Consider the following 18,550-nt stretch of genomic DNA (forward strand, 5'->3'; position numbering starts at 1 on the left):
ACACAAACACATCATCAACAATGGCGCACGTTGCTTTGCTATTGATGTTCATGGCTTTGCGGACCTACATCGGCATCCAAACACGGCGGATCCAACGTGTTCGCGCGGCTCGCCATTATTTGTACAGACGGAGATTACAAGCGAGAGTAACGGCATGTACATAACATTTATTTCTAACAATAAGATGCCGACGTTAGCCTTAGATTTATATTTTAGATCGCGTCCATCGTGTTTAGCTGCTGTTAGCTCGATTAGCTGCTATTTGAAAATGGCGGTCACAAGTTTCTCTTCAGTCTTGTTGGCCACGGATTGGACGGATTTTTGATATCTCGAACGGTTTGGCCGTGGCGAGGAAACAAATTTATGGCGAGAAAAGATAAAAACGAAGTGTTATAACTTCTGCATACATTAACTGATCTTGATGAAACTTCAGCAGTGTGTTCGTGGTAAGAGGCCGATCACATGTATGTAACTATTGTGAGTCAAAGTTATAGCGCCACCAAGTGGCAGCAGGAAATGTGTCACTTTCTAAATGCTTTTGACAAAAGTGAGGGGGTTAATTTTATGTACAGTCACAAAAATTAGTACACATATTGGTCTCATCGAGCCGGACAATTTTCTAATTTACAGTAATTAGCTCTGAGTAACAGGAAGTGTGATATATTTTGGTTTGAATGTGGATTTCTTTGCAAAATCAGCCTCTGTATTTTTACCCACTACTCTTAAGTGGTTTATTTTATTCCCACCAAACTTTTTCAACATGATGAAAATACATTAAAGATGCTAAATTGTAAACAGATATTAAATATCTCAAACGGTTTTGCTATGGCGAGGGATTAAAGTATTGTCAAAAAAGGAAACACTAAAAACCTCCTGTCTTCTAAAAATTTTATTATACACCATTTATTTCTATATAAAATTATACAAATATCAGAACTAAACCGATGATGTCATTCATAGTGCTATACTGCCCTCTTATGTTCAAAATCAGGTAGGCCTATTGTATCTATGTAAAATATACTAGGTATGTGACGGTGAGGAATATTTTACCACCGGTTAATCAACGTGTGACACCGCTGGGGGCTTTTGAATTGCTAACTTAAAAACGAAAGTAAAATATGTTCGTCCGCACTGACATGGATAATGGTGCAGAGCGAGCGTTTTCAATTAATTCCTATGGAAGTAGGAATTAACTAAAAAATGTTCGCTCTTCTCTGCCCGTTCCTCGCCGTGGACGCACACCATATATATATATATATATATATATATATATATATATATATATATATATATATATATATATATATATATTTATTTCTTTCTATATTTATTTATTTATTTATTTTGTTACATATATATATATATAATGTATATATATATATATTTTTGTTACATTTATTATATATATATATATATATATATATATATATATATATAAATATAGCTGCGAGCAGCGATGGAGGGCCCAAGCCGGTGACACCGCCACCCCGGTGGCTTTAGTGTAACTAAAGGCACCAGGGTGGCGGTGCCACCGGCTTGGGCACGCAATCGCTGCTCGCAGCTATATTTATCAATTTGATTTGATCGATTAGTTTTGGCAGCCCTTTGCTATGTTTCATTTCATTCATTCATCCTATTATCATATAGTTTGACACATTTTGGTTAATAACTCTATATCTTCAAATACACCAAAATTCTACTAAAAATCAGTTTTTCTCTTTTCACACAGTCCATTGGCCAAACTGCTGTTTCCTGCTGTGGACTCCAGCCTGCTGAAGTTTTTGTATGATGACAACCAGAAGGTGGAGCCAGAGTGGTACATACCCATAATTCCCTTGGTACTGGTAAACGGAGCTGAGGGTATCGGGACTGGCTGGGCATGCAAGATCCCCAACTATGACCCGCGAGAGATTGTCAACAACATCAGCCGTATGCTCAACCACCAGGACCCTCTACCCATGGTAACACCTTATCCTCACTCTTTTACTGATGCATGTTTAATAGGCATGTGACAGCATCACATTTTCATATAATGATTATCGCTGAAACTTACATCACAGTACACACTATAATTTTAACTTAAGAGCGGGAGTGGCCATATGTGACTTGTATGTGTAAGGCTTCCGATTTTAGTTATTTTAGTTATATAGAAAGTATTTGTTATGCTTCTTAATAGTGATGCTCCGATCAGCATTTTTGGGGCCGATCACCGATTACCGATCACCAAAATCATGATCTGCCGATTGCCGATCACTGCCGATCACAGAATGGAAATATGCTAGAGTCAAGAAAATCTTGAAGAACCACCAATATTTATTTAATTGTAGTTAGAAAACAAGATAACATAAGGCTACTGTAGGCCACCTTTTCCAAATAAGGCACAGTATAATTTTTCTAAACAAAGAGGTGTCAGGCAGACTACAATGGATGTAGTTGAGGAACTACATCAGATCCAAAAAATAAAATAATGACAATGACATTTGAGGTTATTAAAACAGTAAGTCCCGCCCCTCGACTGCCAAATATAAAAGTGTTCGAGCGAGCAAAATCAGCAGGCGAGAGGAGATCAAGCGCGAGAGTGTGGGGAATGATCATGCGCGCGCGCGAGGGCAGAGATGTCATGCGCCCGCGCAGGGTTTGAATGAGCTTGCGATTTCCCGTTTCCTCGCGCGTACATCTGTTATCCTCTCACGAATGTCATTTACCGCGCTTGCCAGCATCAGTTGTGCGCTCGTTTATAATTGCCATTGAATTGCCGTCATAGGAGAACTCATTTTGCCACTGTTAAGCAAGCTCTGCTCTGCTGTTGTGTTGCCGCGCATGCGGAAAAGTTGCGCGAGTTATTTACGTCACGTGATCGGCTTTTTTGATCGGCGCTTTTGGGGGTTACCGATCAAGCTATTTTTTGCCAATATCGGCCGATCATGATCGGCGGCCGATCAATCGGAGCATCACTACTTCTTAATATTGTACACTTAATTTGTAAAGGAATTTGGCTTAATTTGCAGGGGTGAACTGCAGGTGCCATTCGTCCATGTTACGTTATGATAGTATAACCAAAGAAAAAAAAAGTGAAGGGATCAGTGTTTTCCATTTTTGTAGCTTGTTTGTGTCTTGAGTCTAGCTACAGTGATAAACAGCTGCCACTGCTTATACAGACATACAACACCATATACCAGGGGTATTCAATTAAAGTTCAAAGAGGTCCGGTCTCTATATTTCCTTCCCAGCGAAGGTCCAGACAATACTTTTTTGGAACAGTTATAGATTTCCATAGGGGCAGCTGTAGTACTTTGTAAAAGAAAAAATCCTAAACACTCAAAATAGTCATCAAAGATGAGAATCTTGGGCCCCAAGAGCCAAAGCAGTTATGTCTAAGAATGTTTACCAATATTTACCCCCCAAAAAGTAAATATTTCTCTGAACTGGACATGAATATAAAAGGTTAGATCAGATGGTTTTATCAGGCTCTTTTTAAAAATCTTTTGTTTTGTTTCATTTTTCATTTTTCATTTAGACACCTACAGTGAGGAAAATAAGTATTTGAACACCCTGCTATTTTGCAAGTTCTCCCACTTAGAAATCATGGAGGGGTCTGAAATTGTCATCGTAAGGTGCATGTCCACTGTGAGAGACATAATCTAAAAAAAAAAGCTTCCAGAAATCACAATGTATGGTTTTTTAAACTATTTATTTGTATGATACAGCTGCAAATAAGTATTTGAACACCTGAGAAAATCAATGTTAATATTTGGTACAGTAGCCTTTGTTTGCAATTACAGAGGTCAAACGTTTCCTGTAGTTTTTCACCAGGTTTGCACACACTGCAGGAGGGATTTTGGCCCACTCCTCCACAGAGATCTTCTCTAGATCAGTCAGGTTTCTGGGCTGTCGCTGAGAAACACGGAGTTTGAGCTCCCTCCAAAGATTCTCTATTGGGTTTAGGTCTGGAGACTGGCTAGGCCACGCCAGAACCTTGATATGCTTCTTACAGAGCCACTCCTTGGTTATCCTGGCTGTGTGCTTCGGGTCATTGTCATGTTGGAAGACCCAGCCTCGACCCATCTTCAATGCTCTAACTGAGGGAAGGAGGTTGTTCCCCAAAATCTCGCAATACATGGCCCCGGTCATCCTCTCCTTAATACAGTGCAGTCGCCCTGTCCCATGTGCAGAAAAACACCCCCAAAGCATGATGCTACCACCCCCATGCTTCACAGTAGGGATGGTGTTCTTGGGATGGTACTCATCATTCTTCTTCCTCCAAACACGTTTAGTGGAATTATGACTGAAAAGTTCTATTTTGGTCTCATCTGACCACATGACTTTCTCCCATGACTCCTCTGGATCATCCAAATGGTCATTGGCAAACTTAAGACGGGCCTTGACATGTGCTGGTTTAAGCAGGGGAACCTTCCGTGCCATGCATGATTTCAAACCATGACGTCTTAGTGTATTACCAACAGTAACCTTGGAAACGGTGGTCCCAGCTCTTTTCAGGTCATTGACCGTGTAGTTCTGGGCTGATTTCTCACCTTTCTTAGGATCATTGAGACCCCACGAGGTGAGATCTTGCATGGAGCCCCAGTCCGAGTGAGATTGACAGTCATGTTTAGCTTCTTCCATTTTCTAATGATTGCTCCAACAGTGGACCTTTTTTCACCAAGCTGCTTGGCAATTTCCCCGTAGCCCTTTCCAGCCTTGTGGAGGTGTACAATTTTGTCTCTAGTGTCTTTGGACAGCTCTTTGGTCTTGGCCATGTTAGTAGTTGGATTCTTACTGATTGTATGGGGTGGACAGGTGTCTTTATGCAGCTAACGACCTCAAACAGGTGCATCTAATTTCGGATAATAAATGGAGTGGAGGTGGACATTTTAAAGGCAGACTAACAGGTCTTTGAGGGTCAGAATTCTAGCTGATAGACAGGTGTTCAAATACTTATTTGCAGCTGTATCATACAAATAAATAGTTAAAAAATCATATATTGTGATTTCTGGATTTTTTTTTTTAGATTATGTCTCTCACAGTGGACATGCACCTACGATGACAATTTCAGACCCGTCCATGATTTCCAAGTGGGAGAACTTGCAAAATAGCAGGGTGTTCACATAGAACATCTATGCACACAGAAGGCATTGGGACTGAGAAAACATACTGGGGGTGCAGGGTTTACCTCTTAAGAAAAGTATGGGTCATTTTTATATTTTGCTCAAAGCAATAAACTACTAAAAACAAACAACATACATAATCTAATAAGCAAGACTCTCATCATGAGTACAAAATAAAGTTAACTAGTAATTTCAGATTTTTTTGGTAGCATAGGCCATCAGGCAAGTGTTAATTAAATTAACTCCTTACGTACTTACAAACTTTACAATGCCTCGTTTTATGAGTACAGATTCTATTTGTACTACTGTAGAAGTTTGGTACCATTTCAGGCATTATTAGTGGGGTAATTTACGAGATACAACCTTGGATCCATTAGTGCCTGGACTAAGCCGTTCGGCTGATATCTATAAATAAGCTCTAACTTTAATAATGTTCGACCAAGGGAAAAAAAGCTTCTGGGGGGGTGTTTGGCTTGAGGCCATGGTGCAAAGGACCCTAAATTGAAATTACTCCGAACCATCCCTTTAAGATTACTCATTCTGTGCCTCTTTATATGCTTTTCTTAGCTGCCCAGCTACAAGAACTTTAAAGGTATAATTCATGAGCTGGGACAGAACCAATATTTGGTCAGTGGAGAAGTGTCCGTCCTGGACAAAAATACCATTGAGATTATTGAACTTCCTGTTCGCACCTGGACTCAGGTAAGGTCACTGGTAGAAGTCTCGATTTTATGACATAAGATCTATTTATTGGAATACCTTGTGCTAGTGATGCCAAAAATGACATCTTTTTCTCTCTCTCTCTCTCTCTCTCTCTCTCTCTCTCTCTCTCTCTCTCTCTCTCTCTCTCTCTCTCTCTCTCTCTCTCTCTCTCTCTCTCTCTCTCTCTCTCTCTCTCTCTCTCTCTCTCTCTCTCTCTCTCTCAGGCATATAAGGAGTCGGTTCTTGAGCCCATGCTCCAAGGAACAGATAAAACTCCTCCTCTGATCAATGACTATAAGGAATACCACACTGACACCACAGTGAAGTTCGTGGTGCGCATGACAGAGGAGAAGCTGGCACAGGCAGAGGCGGCCGGCCTTCACAAGGTCTTCAAATTGCAGTCGTCCCTCACCTGCAACTCCATGGTACGCACCTTCCCTCCTGAAGCTCTTGAATTGAGCTAACAGTTTCACACTTTGATTAATTATTAAGTCAGAAACATACTCTACGCTGGTACACAGGTTTCAGTGCTTTGTCGGATGGCTGTGTATGGTCCTGTTGTACATACTTGATGTGCAGTCTTGCATTATTGCAGTAACAGATTTCTGTACTCAAGGGTCTGATACCCCTGTTACCTTCAAATATCTGTGCCATTAAACTAATAATATATATATATATATTAGGGGTGTAACGATTCGTTTTAACAACGATTCGATTCGTATCGCGATTCGTGGTTGTCGATACGATTCAAGGACGATATTGGTTCATTTAGAACGATACGATCCGAAATGATTCAGTGACTTGAAATCGATTCAGTGACTTTTTAGCCAAAAATTCTTGAAAGGGAATCAGGTATCAATTAATCATGCGCGTGCAATTAAAGAGTGCACGCTACGAGCACAGTATAACGATGACAGGACATGAGATTTCGTTTTTCTGAGGTGAGAGACTTTATTTCGTTACAAGTTATGAAAATAATGATAGAATAATGACACGGACATATAGCCTGACAACATCATCTGACCGCAGATACTTAATCTGGACAACACATTTTTTTCTAATTTAAAACGTAACGACGTTGCATGCTTGTAGTTTATTTTGTGCTTTATATATAGGCTAATGAAACGATATAAGCTTGCAGCGCGCGCCGCCGCATTTGCGCGTGCAATTGAAGAGTGCGTGCTACTGCAGTATAGCGGCTGAGAGGACAGGAAAGTCCGTTTTTCTGAGGTGAGAGACTTTGCGCTGCTTGTTGTCTTTGCGCTGCTGCTGGCGCGTCACGCATGGCGATCACGTCACAGATAGGCAGACTGAATCGAGTAACGTTTAACGCCTTTATCATTAAAAGTGCTAAGAAAAAAACATCCTTATAAAGTCTGACGTGCTTAAATCCAATGCGTTATTTCATAGTATTGATACAATCGATTCATTACCTTTTAAAACGATGTTAGATCGATATATGTCTAGATCGATATAACTTGCCGAGCACAGATCGATGTAGTTGGATCATTAAGAATATGAATCGATACATCGATGTAGTTGATGAATCGTTACACCACTAATATATATATATATCGAACCTTTCATTGAAGTAAAACAATTGAAAGTGGGGGGAAAATGACTTTATGAAATAAATGTTTTTCTCCAAAACACGTTGGCAACAATTATTGGCACCACCAGATTTTTTTTTTTATGAGTAAAATATCTCTGAAGTACAGTCGAAACAAAATTTATTCAGACATCTTCAACATTTCTCACATTATCAGTTTATTCGCTATAGTTTAGAAAATGGTAATAAAATATGACAAGAACTTTAAATTTAAGGACACAATTAGGTAATACCAATGTAGGTCAACCAATTACCAAGCAATGCTTAATTTTGTGTAGTCTGTAGTGTAAAAAGGTTGCATTAGCAATTAAAGAAAAAACACTTAAGCAAAACATGGTCAGGTCAAAGTGTCTGAATAATTTTTGGTCCCAGATTTTTATAAATTTTACTGGTGGTCCACTTTATGAAGAATTTTTGTGTATAAAATATCACAGTTTACTTTATTTTGCTATCCTCATTTACATAAATGAACTATAGTGTCCTGCACCCACTAGTAAAAAAATATATCTGGTGTCTGATAAATTTTTGGTTTGACTGTATATTCCCATTCATATTTACATTTTTAGCACACCAGGGTGACTAGGAACATGAAATTGTCTAGTTATGACTTCTTGTTTCACAGGAGTTTAAATATGAGGAAACACAAAGGCCAAATTCCCTTAATCATCCATCACAATGGGTAAAACCAAATAATTTAGTTATAATGTGCAGCAAAAGATTGTTGAGCTTCACAAAATAGAATGTTACTGTAAGAAAATAGCTAAAGCATTGAAAATTCCCCTTTCTACCATCATGGCAATAATTAAGAAGTTCCAATCAACTAAAGATGTTACGAATCTGCCAGGAAGAGGACGTGTCTTAATGCATGGCAAGTTTAAGTGGCCAAAGACTCTCCAAGGATCACAGATGGAGAATTGCAGAGATTAGTTGAGTCTTGGGGTCAGAAATCACCACATGTTGTTTGTGAGGGTTTCAAGAAAAATCATCCTCGCTCATCCAAAAACAAACTCCAGCATATTAAGTTGTCAGACATTACTTAAATATCTAAAAGTACCCCATGTCCACTGTTAAATATACCGTGGGATCTTTAATGTTGTGGGCCTATATTTTTGGCTGGAGGTCTTTTGGACATCTTGTTAAGATACATGGTATCATGGATCCTACACTGTAAAAAATTATATGATCAATAAGTTATGACAACATATATTTTTACATTGCTTTAACTCAACAAAATAAGTTAAACAATTTTCAACTTTTTTATGTTATACAAGATTCAACTTTTTTAAGTCAGTTTAATGTTATTTCAGTTCAAATGACTCCAAGTTGATTGTACTTAATTTTTATTTATTTTTACAGTGTAGTAAATACCAACAGATAAACTTGACACTATTTTCCGTGAGTTTAACACTGTTTTAAGGATAACTAAAATGTGAAACGATAATACTAACCGCCTAGACATTTACCGGGGTCTATTGTGAAACAGGTAACTGATGGTGTGCCATATGATTTGTTTTTTGCCTCATGCTTCTTTCTCTTGGTCTTTCTTGGTTTGTAGGTGCTGTTTGATCACATGGGCTGTATGAAGCGCTATGAGTCTGTGCAGGATATCTTGAAGGAGTTCTTTGAGCTGCGCTTGCACTATTATAAACTGAGGAAGGACTGGCTGGTGGGCAGTCTGGGCGCTGAGTCGGCCAAACTCTCCAACCAGGCACGATTTGTGCTTGAAAAGATTGAGGGAAAACTATCAATCGGTGAGATATTTATCCAATGTTTGTCAGATTTTAAGATAATTTTTGGCCTGCATTCTCTTCTGAAGTATATGTATTTTTCCTGTCTTTTTGGTTGGTAAGTTTGAATTTTGACTTGAGTGTAAGTGCTTTAATGCAGAGGACAAATTAATGACGCGCTCTTTAAATTTAAATTTAAATTTTAAACCATAAAAAATGAATGTCATGTACTCTCAGTGTGTTTTAATAGTTTGTATTATTTATTTTTTTATCAGAGAACAAGTCAAAAAGAGATTTGATCCGAATGCTGGTGCAAAAAGGATATGAATCTGACCCTGTGGCTGCCTGGAACAAAGCTCAGGAGAAGGTATGTGAGGAAACATAGATGATAGATACAGCTGTGTTTATATGCATCTGTTAGAGGACAGCTCATGCATTAAAATAAAGCAAGGGCCTGACCCATACATTTTAAGAACAAACCCACAATTGTAGACATGCGTAATATTACTTTAACTTTAATATTACTTTTTATTATTAATTACTTAAAAAAAAAATCTGAACTCAATACAAACACCATAGACTACAGGAGTTTTTAAATCCTAACCGATTATTAAATCTGGTTGCATCACGCACATAACGAGAATCTTTATATTTAGTCTTTAAGGAGAGTCTCAAATGTCAAACATGCACACTTTGGGGTGTAACGGTACATGTACGGTGCATGCAGTTGCATAGTCTCAGCCTAAAGCCGCCTTTCCACTGCACATGACAAACGACCGGAAGTCATTCATTTCCAATGGAGAGTCGTACCGGAACTGCGGGGAGTTCCGATCATATGCGTATGCGGATCCGATTTGAGCTTCGGATGCGTTGAAATATCTGAACTTCTGCGGCTAGACCGTATGCGCCCGGTTGACCGGATGTGATGTATTCTAATCAAAACTATGAGCGCGAAGCTAGAATTATCAATATTTTAACACTTTTAACGTCATTCTGTAAGCGTGATTTCTGCAAAATGGCTGTTATTAATAATTATGGCAGAAACAAATATTTTATAATTATTAAATCAATATTTATATTGATTAGCTCTAGAAAATCGACTGTGTTTTTATTTGAGATGTATTGGAGGTCATTTGTTTTGTGTGGATATATTCATGCATGCATTACATTCATTAAATATCATTTAATACATCATTTAAAACATATAATTAATTTTACCATTGTGAATAGCCGAGGGTAACGGTTGCTTCACGACCAATTTCAAAGTTCCATGCGACTGACACTAGGGGGTTAAATGCGACAATCGTATGCTAATGTCGTGTGCAGTGGAAAGGGTGCTTAAGACGTCACACCCACGGACCGTTGGCTGAACGTCTGATGCATATGGCACACTTTTAAAAGTATGTATAGCTCCTAATTTATTTAAACAAGCTGTGTGAATATGATAAATTATTACCTCAAAATATAGATCTGTATGCAGGTGCAAGGTACTTCATCTACATTAAATACATGCACCTCTTTTGCTCACGTGCCAGCGATTACTGACCCCTGTTCTAGTGTTTTAAGAAGACTGTTGTAGTTTAGTTTAACTTTTTACTCACTGTTCATAATCTCACTGTTTCTCTTTGTTTGGTCGGATAACGATGCTGTTAGTCTTTGGAGGATGAGGACGGTGATGGTAATGACAGTGACATCTCAGTGGACTCTGGCTCCTCCTCTGGGCCAAATTTTAACTACATTCTGAACATGCCTCTGTGGTGTCTAACCAAGGAGAAGGTTGAGGAACTCCTCAAGCAGAAAGACCTGAAGGTATCACTCTTACAGTCATTAGTGTTACATTCAATGATTTATATCAGTTTTTATACACTTAATATGACTGAACTTTGTTACTGTAATGTTATATCATGTGTGAAGCAATGTTGGAACCTTCTTTTTAAAGGAGTCACCCAAAAATGTAAATTCTGTCATTATTTATTTTGTTATAAGGATAAACAATATAAGGGCAAACTTTCGTGATGACACAACAGGAACATCAAGTGAGCATTACAAAGATAGAAACTATAATCCAATATTTATACCGGTTGCCAAATTTGTACCATTTTTCTGGTTTACTGGTATATTGCCCACTTCTATTCCCGGTCTTCTAAAGTCATGTAATAGCTTTGTGTGAGGAAAAGACCAAATGTTGTTATTCACTGAAAATCGATTCATTTGACTAATAACAGCAGCAGGTTGAAACCTTCGCTGTTAACTTTGAGTGTGTGCTCTTTAATTTGTTGTTATAGAAAGCTGAGCTGAATGAACTCCAAAAGAAAAATTCAGAAGATCTGTGGAGGGAAGATCTGGCCGTCTTCATTGAGGAGCTGGACGTGAGTCTCATTTATAGATGTTTGCTTAAAGGGATACTCCACTTTTTTCGGAAATAAGCTCATTTTACATCTCCCCCAGAGTTAAACAGTTGAGTTTTACCGTTTTAGAATCCATTCAGCCGAACTCCGGGTCTGACGGTACCACTTTTAGCATAGCTTAGCACAGATCATTGATTCTGATGAGTCCAGTAGCATTTCTTTCAAAATGACCAAAGAGTTTCAATATTTTTCCTATTTAAAACTTGACTCTTCTGTAGTTAAACCGTGTACTAAGATCGACGGAAAATGAAAAGTTGCGATTTTCTAAGCCTATATGGCTAGGAACTACTCTCATTCCAGCGTAATAATCAAGGAACTGTGCGGCTTTACCATGAGTGCAGCAGGCGTAATGATATGACGCAGCGCCTGAAAATAGTCCCCAGCTCGGTAACTTCTTCCAACGTGACCGGGACTAAGTTTGTCTAACCTATTAGACCTATTTTCAGGCGCTGCGTCATATCATTACGCCTGCTGCACTCATGGTACAGCCGCACAGTTCCTTGATTATTACGCTGGAATGAGAGTAGTTCCTAGCCATATAGGCTTAGAAAATCGCAACTTTTCATTTTCCGTCGATCTTAGTACACGGTTTAACTACAGAAGAGTCAAGTTTTAAATAGGAAAAATATTGAAACTCTTTGGTCATTTTGAAAGAAATGCTACTGGACTCATCAGAATCAATGATCTGTGCTAAGCTATGCTAAAAGTGGTACCGTTAGACCCGGAGTTCGGCTGAATGGATTCTAAAACGGTAAAACTCAACTGTTTAACTCTGGGGGAGATGTAAAATGAGCTTATTTCCGAAAAAAGTGGAGTATCCCTTTAAGGATTGGGTTGAATCATGATGTGTGTTATAAAGTATTTGAGAGTTTTGTCTTTCTTCCAGCGTATAGAGGGGCAGGAGAGGGAGAGTGTGAACTCTGGGAAGGCCACGAAGCTGGTGAAAGGGAAGGTGGGCAAACCTAAAGTGAAGAAGATGCACCTGGAAGAAACTCTGCCCTCTCCCTTTGGTCGCAGGATAGAGCCACAGGTCACACAGGCTATGAAGGCCGATGCCTGCAAGAAACTCACCAAAAAGAAGAAGGTGTGTGTGTGTGTGTGTGTGTGTGTGTGTGTGTGTGTGTAAGCTGAAATGTGTTATATTTACTCTGAACTTTATTACATTAATGTGTCATGTATTAAATATATTACAGGAGTTGGAGAATACAATTAACAGTTATTACGAAGCTATTTCAGTTTTTGCATTTATATTTATAGAAACTGTATAGTTATTTTTTACAGTGATAGTGAGGAGCCGTTCATGATTTTACCCATGGTTATCATGATCTACAAATGTATGATATTGTGGAAGAACAATGGTAAATTGTAACGAGCAAGTACAAATTTGAATCAAGGGCTGTAGAGTCTAACCCAGGCGTTGGCAACCTTTTTTTTTTTTTACCAAAGAGACATTTTTAAGTTTATTTTTGGCTAATGCATTTTCCTAAAAGAGCCACGTCAAAAAATTATATTATATTATATTATATTATATTATATTATATTATATTATATTATATTATATTATATTATAGAAAAAACATATATATTTTTCAGTAATAGTAACTTTATTAGGTCCATAGCTAACTTCAAACAGTCCCTCCCACTGAAAGCTGCGCGCATTATCATACGGACATATTGTATCATACAACACATTTATGGGACATAAAATGTCTCTGCGGCAAAAGCGAAAGTACCCGGTGAAATGTTTATTACCACAGCAGAACACCAGTTTCAATAAAATGATATGTGTCCGTCCAATCACTTTTTAATATACTTTAAAATTTTTGCTGTTTCAAAAAGTATTTCTTTTCACCACAAACAAACAAACTATGTAGCTGTTTGAATCTGAGTTCAGGAGCTCTAGGTTACCACAGGAACGTAAGTGGTTTGCCACATGATTTTTGTCAAAGAGCCTGGTTTGGGTTTAGGTTTACCATTTAGGTTTCTGATCGCTGGTCTAACCTGTCCTAGTTTCAGAACCTTTGCATTTTTTCCCTATATAAAAGAGGGTTTTTTTTTTTTTTACACTTACAGATGTTACTGTTTTATGTAAGTAAATGTATGTCTGCATCCCAACTCAACCTCAGTGCTTTACTGCCAAATATCTTTTTTAACTAGAAATATTATGTAATATTATTAGTAACTGCACTTATTTGTGAAAATACAATATTAATATTGTGATTATTAGTTTATGTAATTGTCTAGGCAGGGGTGGGCAACTTGGGTCCTGGAGGGCCACTGTCCTGCAGTGTTTAGCTCCAAACCTGATAAAAACTCACCTGCCTGTAGATTTCTAGTAATCCTGAAGCTCTTGATTAGCTTGTTCAGGTGTGTTTGATTAGGGTTGGAGCTCAACTCTGCAGGACTGAAGTTGCCTATCCCTGGTCTAGAGCCATGTATCAATTATACCTAAATAGGCTGAAGCACAACTAATAAATGTCAAGCCTGGTACAGTGTGTGTCTGTGTCTAATGATGTCTGTGTTGGTGTCAGAGTGAGGTAGATCCAGCCTTGAAGGTGGAGTTTGATGAGGACAGCGCGCTGGGCTCCAATGGAGGAGAGAATTCCCTAATTTCTCCATCCGGCCTTCCCAACCCAGGAGCCAAACCCAAAGCTCCGCGGGTCAAGCGAGAGAAGAAAGAACCTGGTAACAATAAATATTGGCACTATATTTAACTTTAGTTTACTTTCAAAAGCATTTTTTATGTTTTTATTTAATTTTTTTATATTTATATATATTTCTTATCTTCAGGTACTCCGAAACAAAGGAAGCCACCAGGTGCTAAAGGTTCAGCTAAGAAAGTAAAAAAAAGGAATCCATGGTCAGATGATGAATGTGATGATGATCGTTCCGATAATGAGCTGGATGAAAGTGAACCTGTTATTCCCAGGGACACCACATCCAGGAGAGCCTCAGGTGTGTGTGCTTCCATTAATACCTCTGTACAAAATGTAATAGCCTCAGGTGTGTGTGCTTCCATTAATACCTCTGTACAAAATGTAATTTTAAGCATTTAAACCAGGCCTGAGTGATATGATCGTAAATGCGGTGTTATTTACACGTGAGTGTGGTGAAAAAAAACATTTAACTATATATCTATGGAAGAAATAATTGACAAAAAATACTGCAGAGGTGGCAACATAAAAACATTTTTAAGTTGAATTTCCAACAAAAGTAACGTATTCATACTGTGTTTAAATGACTCTTCCCATATGAAAACATGACATTTTAAACATAGCCTGAAATGTTCTATTGTGTTGTTTCACAGCTGCGAAGGCCAAGTACACATTTGACTTCTCTGAGGAAGAGGAGGGTGGTGACGAAGAACAGGAGAATGATGGTTCAGCATCACCAGTTCACTCCTATAAAAACACAGAGCAGCAAAATGACGATGAAGAAGATGATGAAGACATTTTTCCTCCAAAAACAACATTTACTTTGTATGTTCTGTCTAAATATTCACATTTGGGTGAATCTCACAAAGCCTGTCACAAGCAGTTTAAGTTTTACAATAACCTAACAAGAATCTGAAACTAATGGCAACTTTTTGTGAGGTCCACCCATTTAATGAAACCATGTAGTATACTTTTATTATTATTATTCTCAAAGTGACAATCAAATATGGATTCCAACTCTTTTTCATTTGAATTAAATCATTTTCAGGCCTACTTCACCAGCGAAGAAAAGGGACCCAGAGCCTGTATTGTCATCTAAAACGGAGTATGCTGACAAGAGCAGCGATGACGGTATGTGTGTGTTCAGTGGTGGTTTATCATGTTAATAATGTGCATGTGTTAATAATGTTTATTTATTCTTCAGATGTGAAGTCAGACAGTGATGATGACAGGGGTCCAGGGTTTTCATCATTTTCCAACAGTTCTGTTTTTGAGAAACCTCCAGCTAAAAAAGGTACCTGACCGGCAACCAACCTGTGATGAGTGATCATGTTTAAAGGGTAACTCTCGCCAAATTGCAACCTAGGCTATTTTTGTTAATCTACCCGAGTCAAAGATTGACCGTATTTTCGTTTTAGGTCAAAATGCCTTTTGAATGGGAGTGCTAGGGGCACTACAATGATAGCATCAAAATCGCTATTTTTAAAACACTAATGAGGCTCGACACAACATGAAACTGTGCTTGAAGTATCACCAGGGGCTCTACACATGAACTCGAGCATTGACAACATTGTTTGTGTACACAAAATTTACTAAAAAGAAAGTTGTTGGAAAACACTCTAATCAGAATTATTTCTGTTAAGCTTGTGTATATTTTTATTTAAAGCTGTTAAAGGGATACTCCACTTTTTTCGGAAATATGCTCATTTTACAACTCCCCCAGAGTTAAACAGATGAGTTTTACCGTTTTAGAATCCATTCAGCCGAACTCCGGGTCTGACGGTACCACTTTTAGCATAGCTTAGCACAGATCATTGATTCTGATGAGTCCAGTAGCATTTCTTTCAAAATGACCAAAGAGTTTCAATATTTTTCCTATTTAAAACTTGACTCTTCTGTAGTTAAACCGTGTACTAAGATCGACGGAAAATGAAAAGTTGCGATTTTCTAAGCCTATATGGCTAGGAACTACTCTCATTCCAGCGTAATAATCAAGGAACTGTGTGGCTGTACCATGGGTGCAGCAGGCGTAATGATATGACGCAGCGCCTGAAAATAGTCCCCAGCTCGGTAACTTCTTCCAACGTGACCGGGACTAAGTTTGTCTAACCTATTAGACCTATTTTCAGGCGCTGCGTCATATCATTACGCCTGCTGCACTCATGGTACAGCCGCACAGTTCCTTGATTATTACGCCGGAATGAGAGTAGTTCCTAGTCATATAGGCTTAGAAAATCGCAACTTTTCATTTTCCGTCGATTTTAGTACACGGTTTAACTACAGAAGAGTCAAGTTTTAAATAGGAAAAATATTGAAACTCTTTGGTCATTTTGAAAGAAATGCTACTGGACTCATCAGAATCAATGATCTGTGCTAAGCTATGCTAAAAGTGGTACCGTCAGACCCGGAGTTCGGCTGAATGGATTCTAAAACGGTAAAACTCAACTGTTTAACTCTGGGGGAGATGTAAAATGAGCATATTTCCGAAAAAAGTGGAGTATCCCTTTAAGTTATAATAAAGCAATATCTCAATATCTCAGGTTTTTACTTGTTTTATATAAGGACCACTAGGAGGTGCTCTAGGCATATATTTTCTTTGATTGGTTTTCCCTTGAAGAGAAAAACGTTCAGTTTAAAATTAAATTAAAAGAGTGACACACATTCGTTTTATCTTACAGTGAAATGAGAGTCCCGTGTCTTTATTAAAATTAACACATTAATGATTTATTTCTCATTCCGATCCACCCACAATTAATTGGAAAGTAATTTTTTTATTACTTGGCTCGCCCTACCCGCGGATTATCCGCAGTATCCGCGGATATAACCGCGATCCACACATCACTATTGAGCACTTTGAGCCGGAAGTGGCACGAAATTTGACGGAGGCGGCTGCCCCATAATTCTCTATGCAGGAAAAACCCTGCAGAGATCTTTACTAGTGGCCATGTAGCTCACCAGTTCAGCCCAGTTATGATCTTAACAAGTAGATGTGAATGACCAGTTTCCAGTCTGTTAAAATCATTTTGTTCTGTTACTCCAGCTAAGAAACCTGCTGACACAGCACCTAAACAGAAGAAAGCTCCAGTAAAAGCCAAGAAGCCTGATACATGCGTCTGGGACTCAGACTCAGACACGGGCACTAAAAAAGCACCAGCAGCACCAAAAGGGGGTGGGAAAGGCCGAGGCAGGAAGAGGAAGCAGTCGAGCTCAGAGGAGGAGGTTTATAACCCTGTGAAGAAGACTGCAAAGACTGCCACAAGCAGGGTGAGTGATATATCCACTACTAATAATAATCCTATAAACTGTATTACAGCTTGTGAAAAACAGTATATCAATGCAGATAATGTAATGCATTTTAAATAGTTTATAAAAAATGCATCATATTATCTGTCTATTATAAAATAATTAGGAGTGGGAAATTAACACATTGATTTCTGTGATTAATATTCGCTGTTTAATGCAGTAAAAATAGAAATAAGAATATAGAATCAGTATAGAATTAAGCTGTCTTTGCATTGCTCACCAGCTCCGCAAAGTGAGAGGGAGAGAGTGTCCGACTGATAGTCTGCATGTATCCAGCTGTGCTCAACCCGGTGTCCTCTACTTTAGAGGGCACAACATGCGAGACCCTCATGAAGGATGCTGAAAGCTCCGTCTGGCTACTTGTTTTTGATCCCGTCAGTAACACGCTTCAGTGTAATTATAACAGTCAAGTCAAATTTGTTTGTGTAGCACTTTTCACAATACTATTCATGTGTATAAAACACATCATAAAATACATTTCAGTTGGATCACTAATCATCCAAATTGGCCATTGGTGCTTGGACCCTGATGATTGCTGCTTGTGGCCATATTTTGCTCTGTGATTAATAATGGTTCTTATTATTATCAGTGTTAAATGCAGTTTTTGCTGCTTAATATTTTGGAGCAAACCATGATACATTATTTTCAGAATTCCTTAATGAATTCAAATTTTATGAACACCATTTATTTGAAATCGAATTGTATTTACTGCTACTTTTGATCAATTTAATGCATCATTGCTGAATAAAATTATTAATTTACATACCCCAATTTTTTTTTAGGATAGTGTATCATGGTTTCCACAAACATATGAAGCAGCACAACTGTTTTTCAACATTGATAATAATCAGAGATTTTTCTTGAGCAGCAAATTAGAATATTAGAATGATTTCTGAAGGATCATGTGACTCTAAAGACTGGAGTAATGATTCTGAAAATTCAGCTTTGCATCACAGGAATAAACTACATTTGAAAATATATTAAAATAGAAAAAAAGTTCTTAATTGTAATATAAAAAAAAATTCAACTTAAATTAATATAG

At 38.1% G+C, this 18,550-nt stretch overlaps 1 protein-coding gene across 2 annotated transcripts in view; it reads left to right on the top strand.

The window, feature by feature from the left end:
- top2b (DNA topoisomerase II beta) overlaps positions 1 to 18,550 on the top strand; it is a 72,027-nt gene that overhangs the window by 49,342 nt on the left and 4,135 nt on the right. For both annotated transcript variants that reach the window (XM_084422813.1, XM_084422812.1), the window contains exons 21-34: positions 1,730 to 1,961; positions 5,673 to 5,807; positions 6,032 to 6,232; positions 8,972 to 9,167; positions 9,419 to 9,510; positions 10,797 to 10,952; positions 11,429 to 11,512; positions 12,438 to 12,635; positions 14,083 to 14,236; positions 14,342 to 14,506; positions 14,859 to 15,030; positions 15,254 to 15,336; positions 15,410 to 15,499; positions 17,246 to 17,469. In XM_084422813.1, the coding sequence (XP_084278939.1) occupies positions 1,730 to 1,961; positions 5,673 to 5,807; positions 6,032 to 6,232; positions 8,972 to 9,167; positions 9,419 to 9,510; positions 10,797 to 10,952; positions 11,429 to 11,512; positions 12,438 to 12,635; positions 14,083 to 14,236; positions 14,342 to 14,506; positions 14,859 to 15,030; positions 15,254 to 15,336; positions 15,410 to 15,499; positions 17,246 to 17,469 (2,182 nt within the window). The remainder of the gene's footprint in view (positions 1 to 1,729; positions 1,962 to 5,672; positions 5,808 to 6,031; positions 6,233 to 8,971; positions 9,168 to 9,418; positions 9,511 to 10,796; positions 10,953 to 11,428; positions 11,513 to 12,437; positions 12,636 to 14,082; positions 14,237 to 14,341; positions 14,507 to 14,858; positions 15,031 to 15,253; positions 15,337 to 15,409; positions 15,500 to 17,245; positions 17,470 to 18,550) is intronic.

Source organism: Rutilus rutilus, assembly GCF_951802725.1.
Source record: "Rutilus rutilus genome assembly, chromosome: 11".
NCBI classification, from domain to species: Eukaryota; Metazoa; Chordata; class Actinopteri; order Cypriniformes; family Leuciscidae; genus Rutilus; species Rutilus rutilus.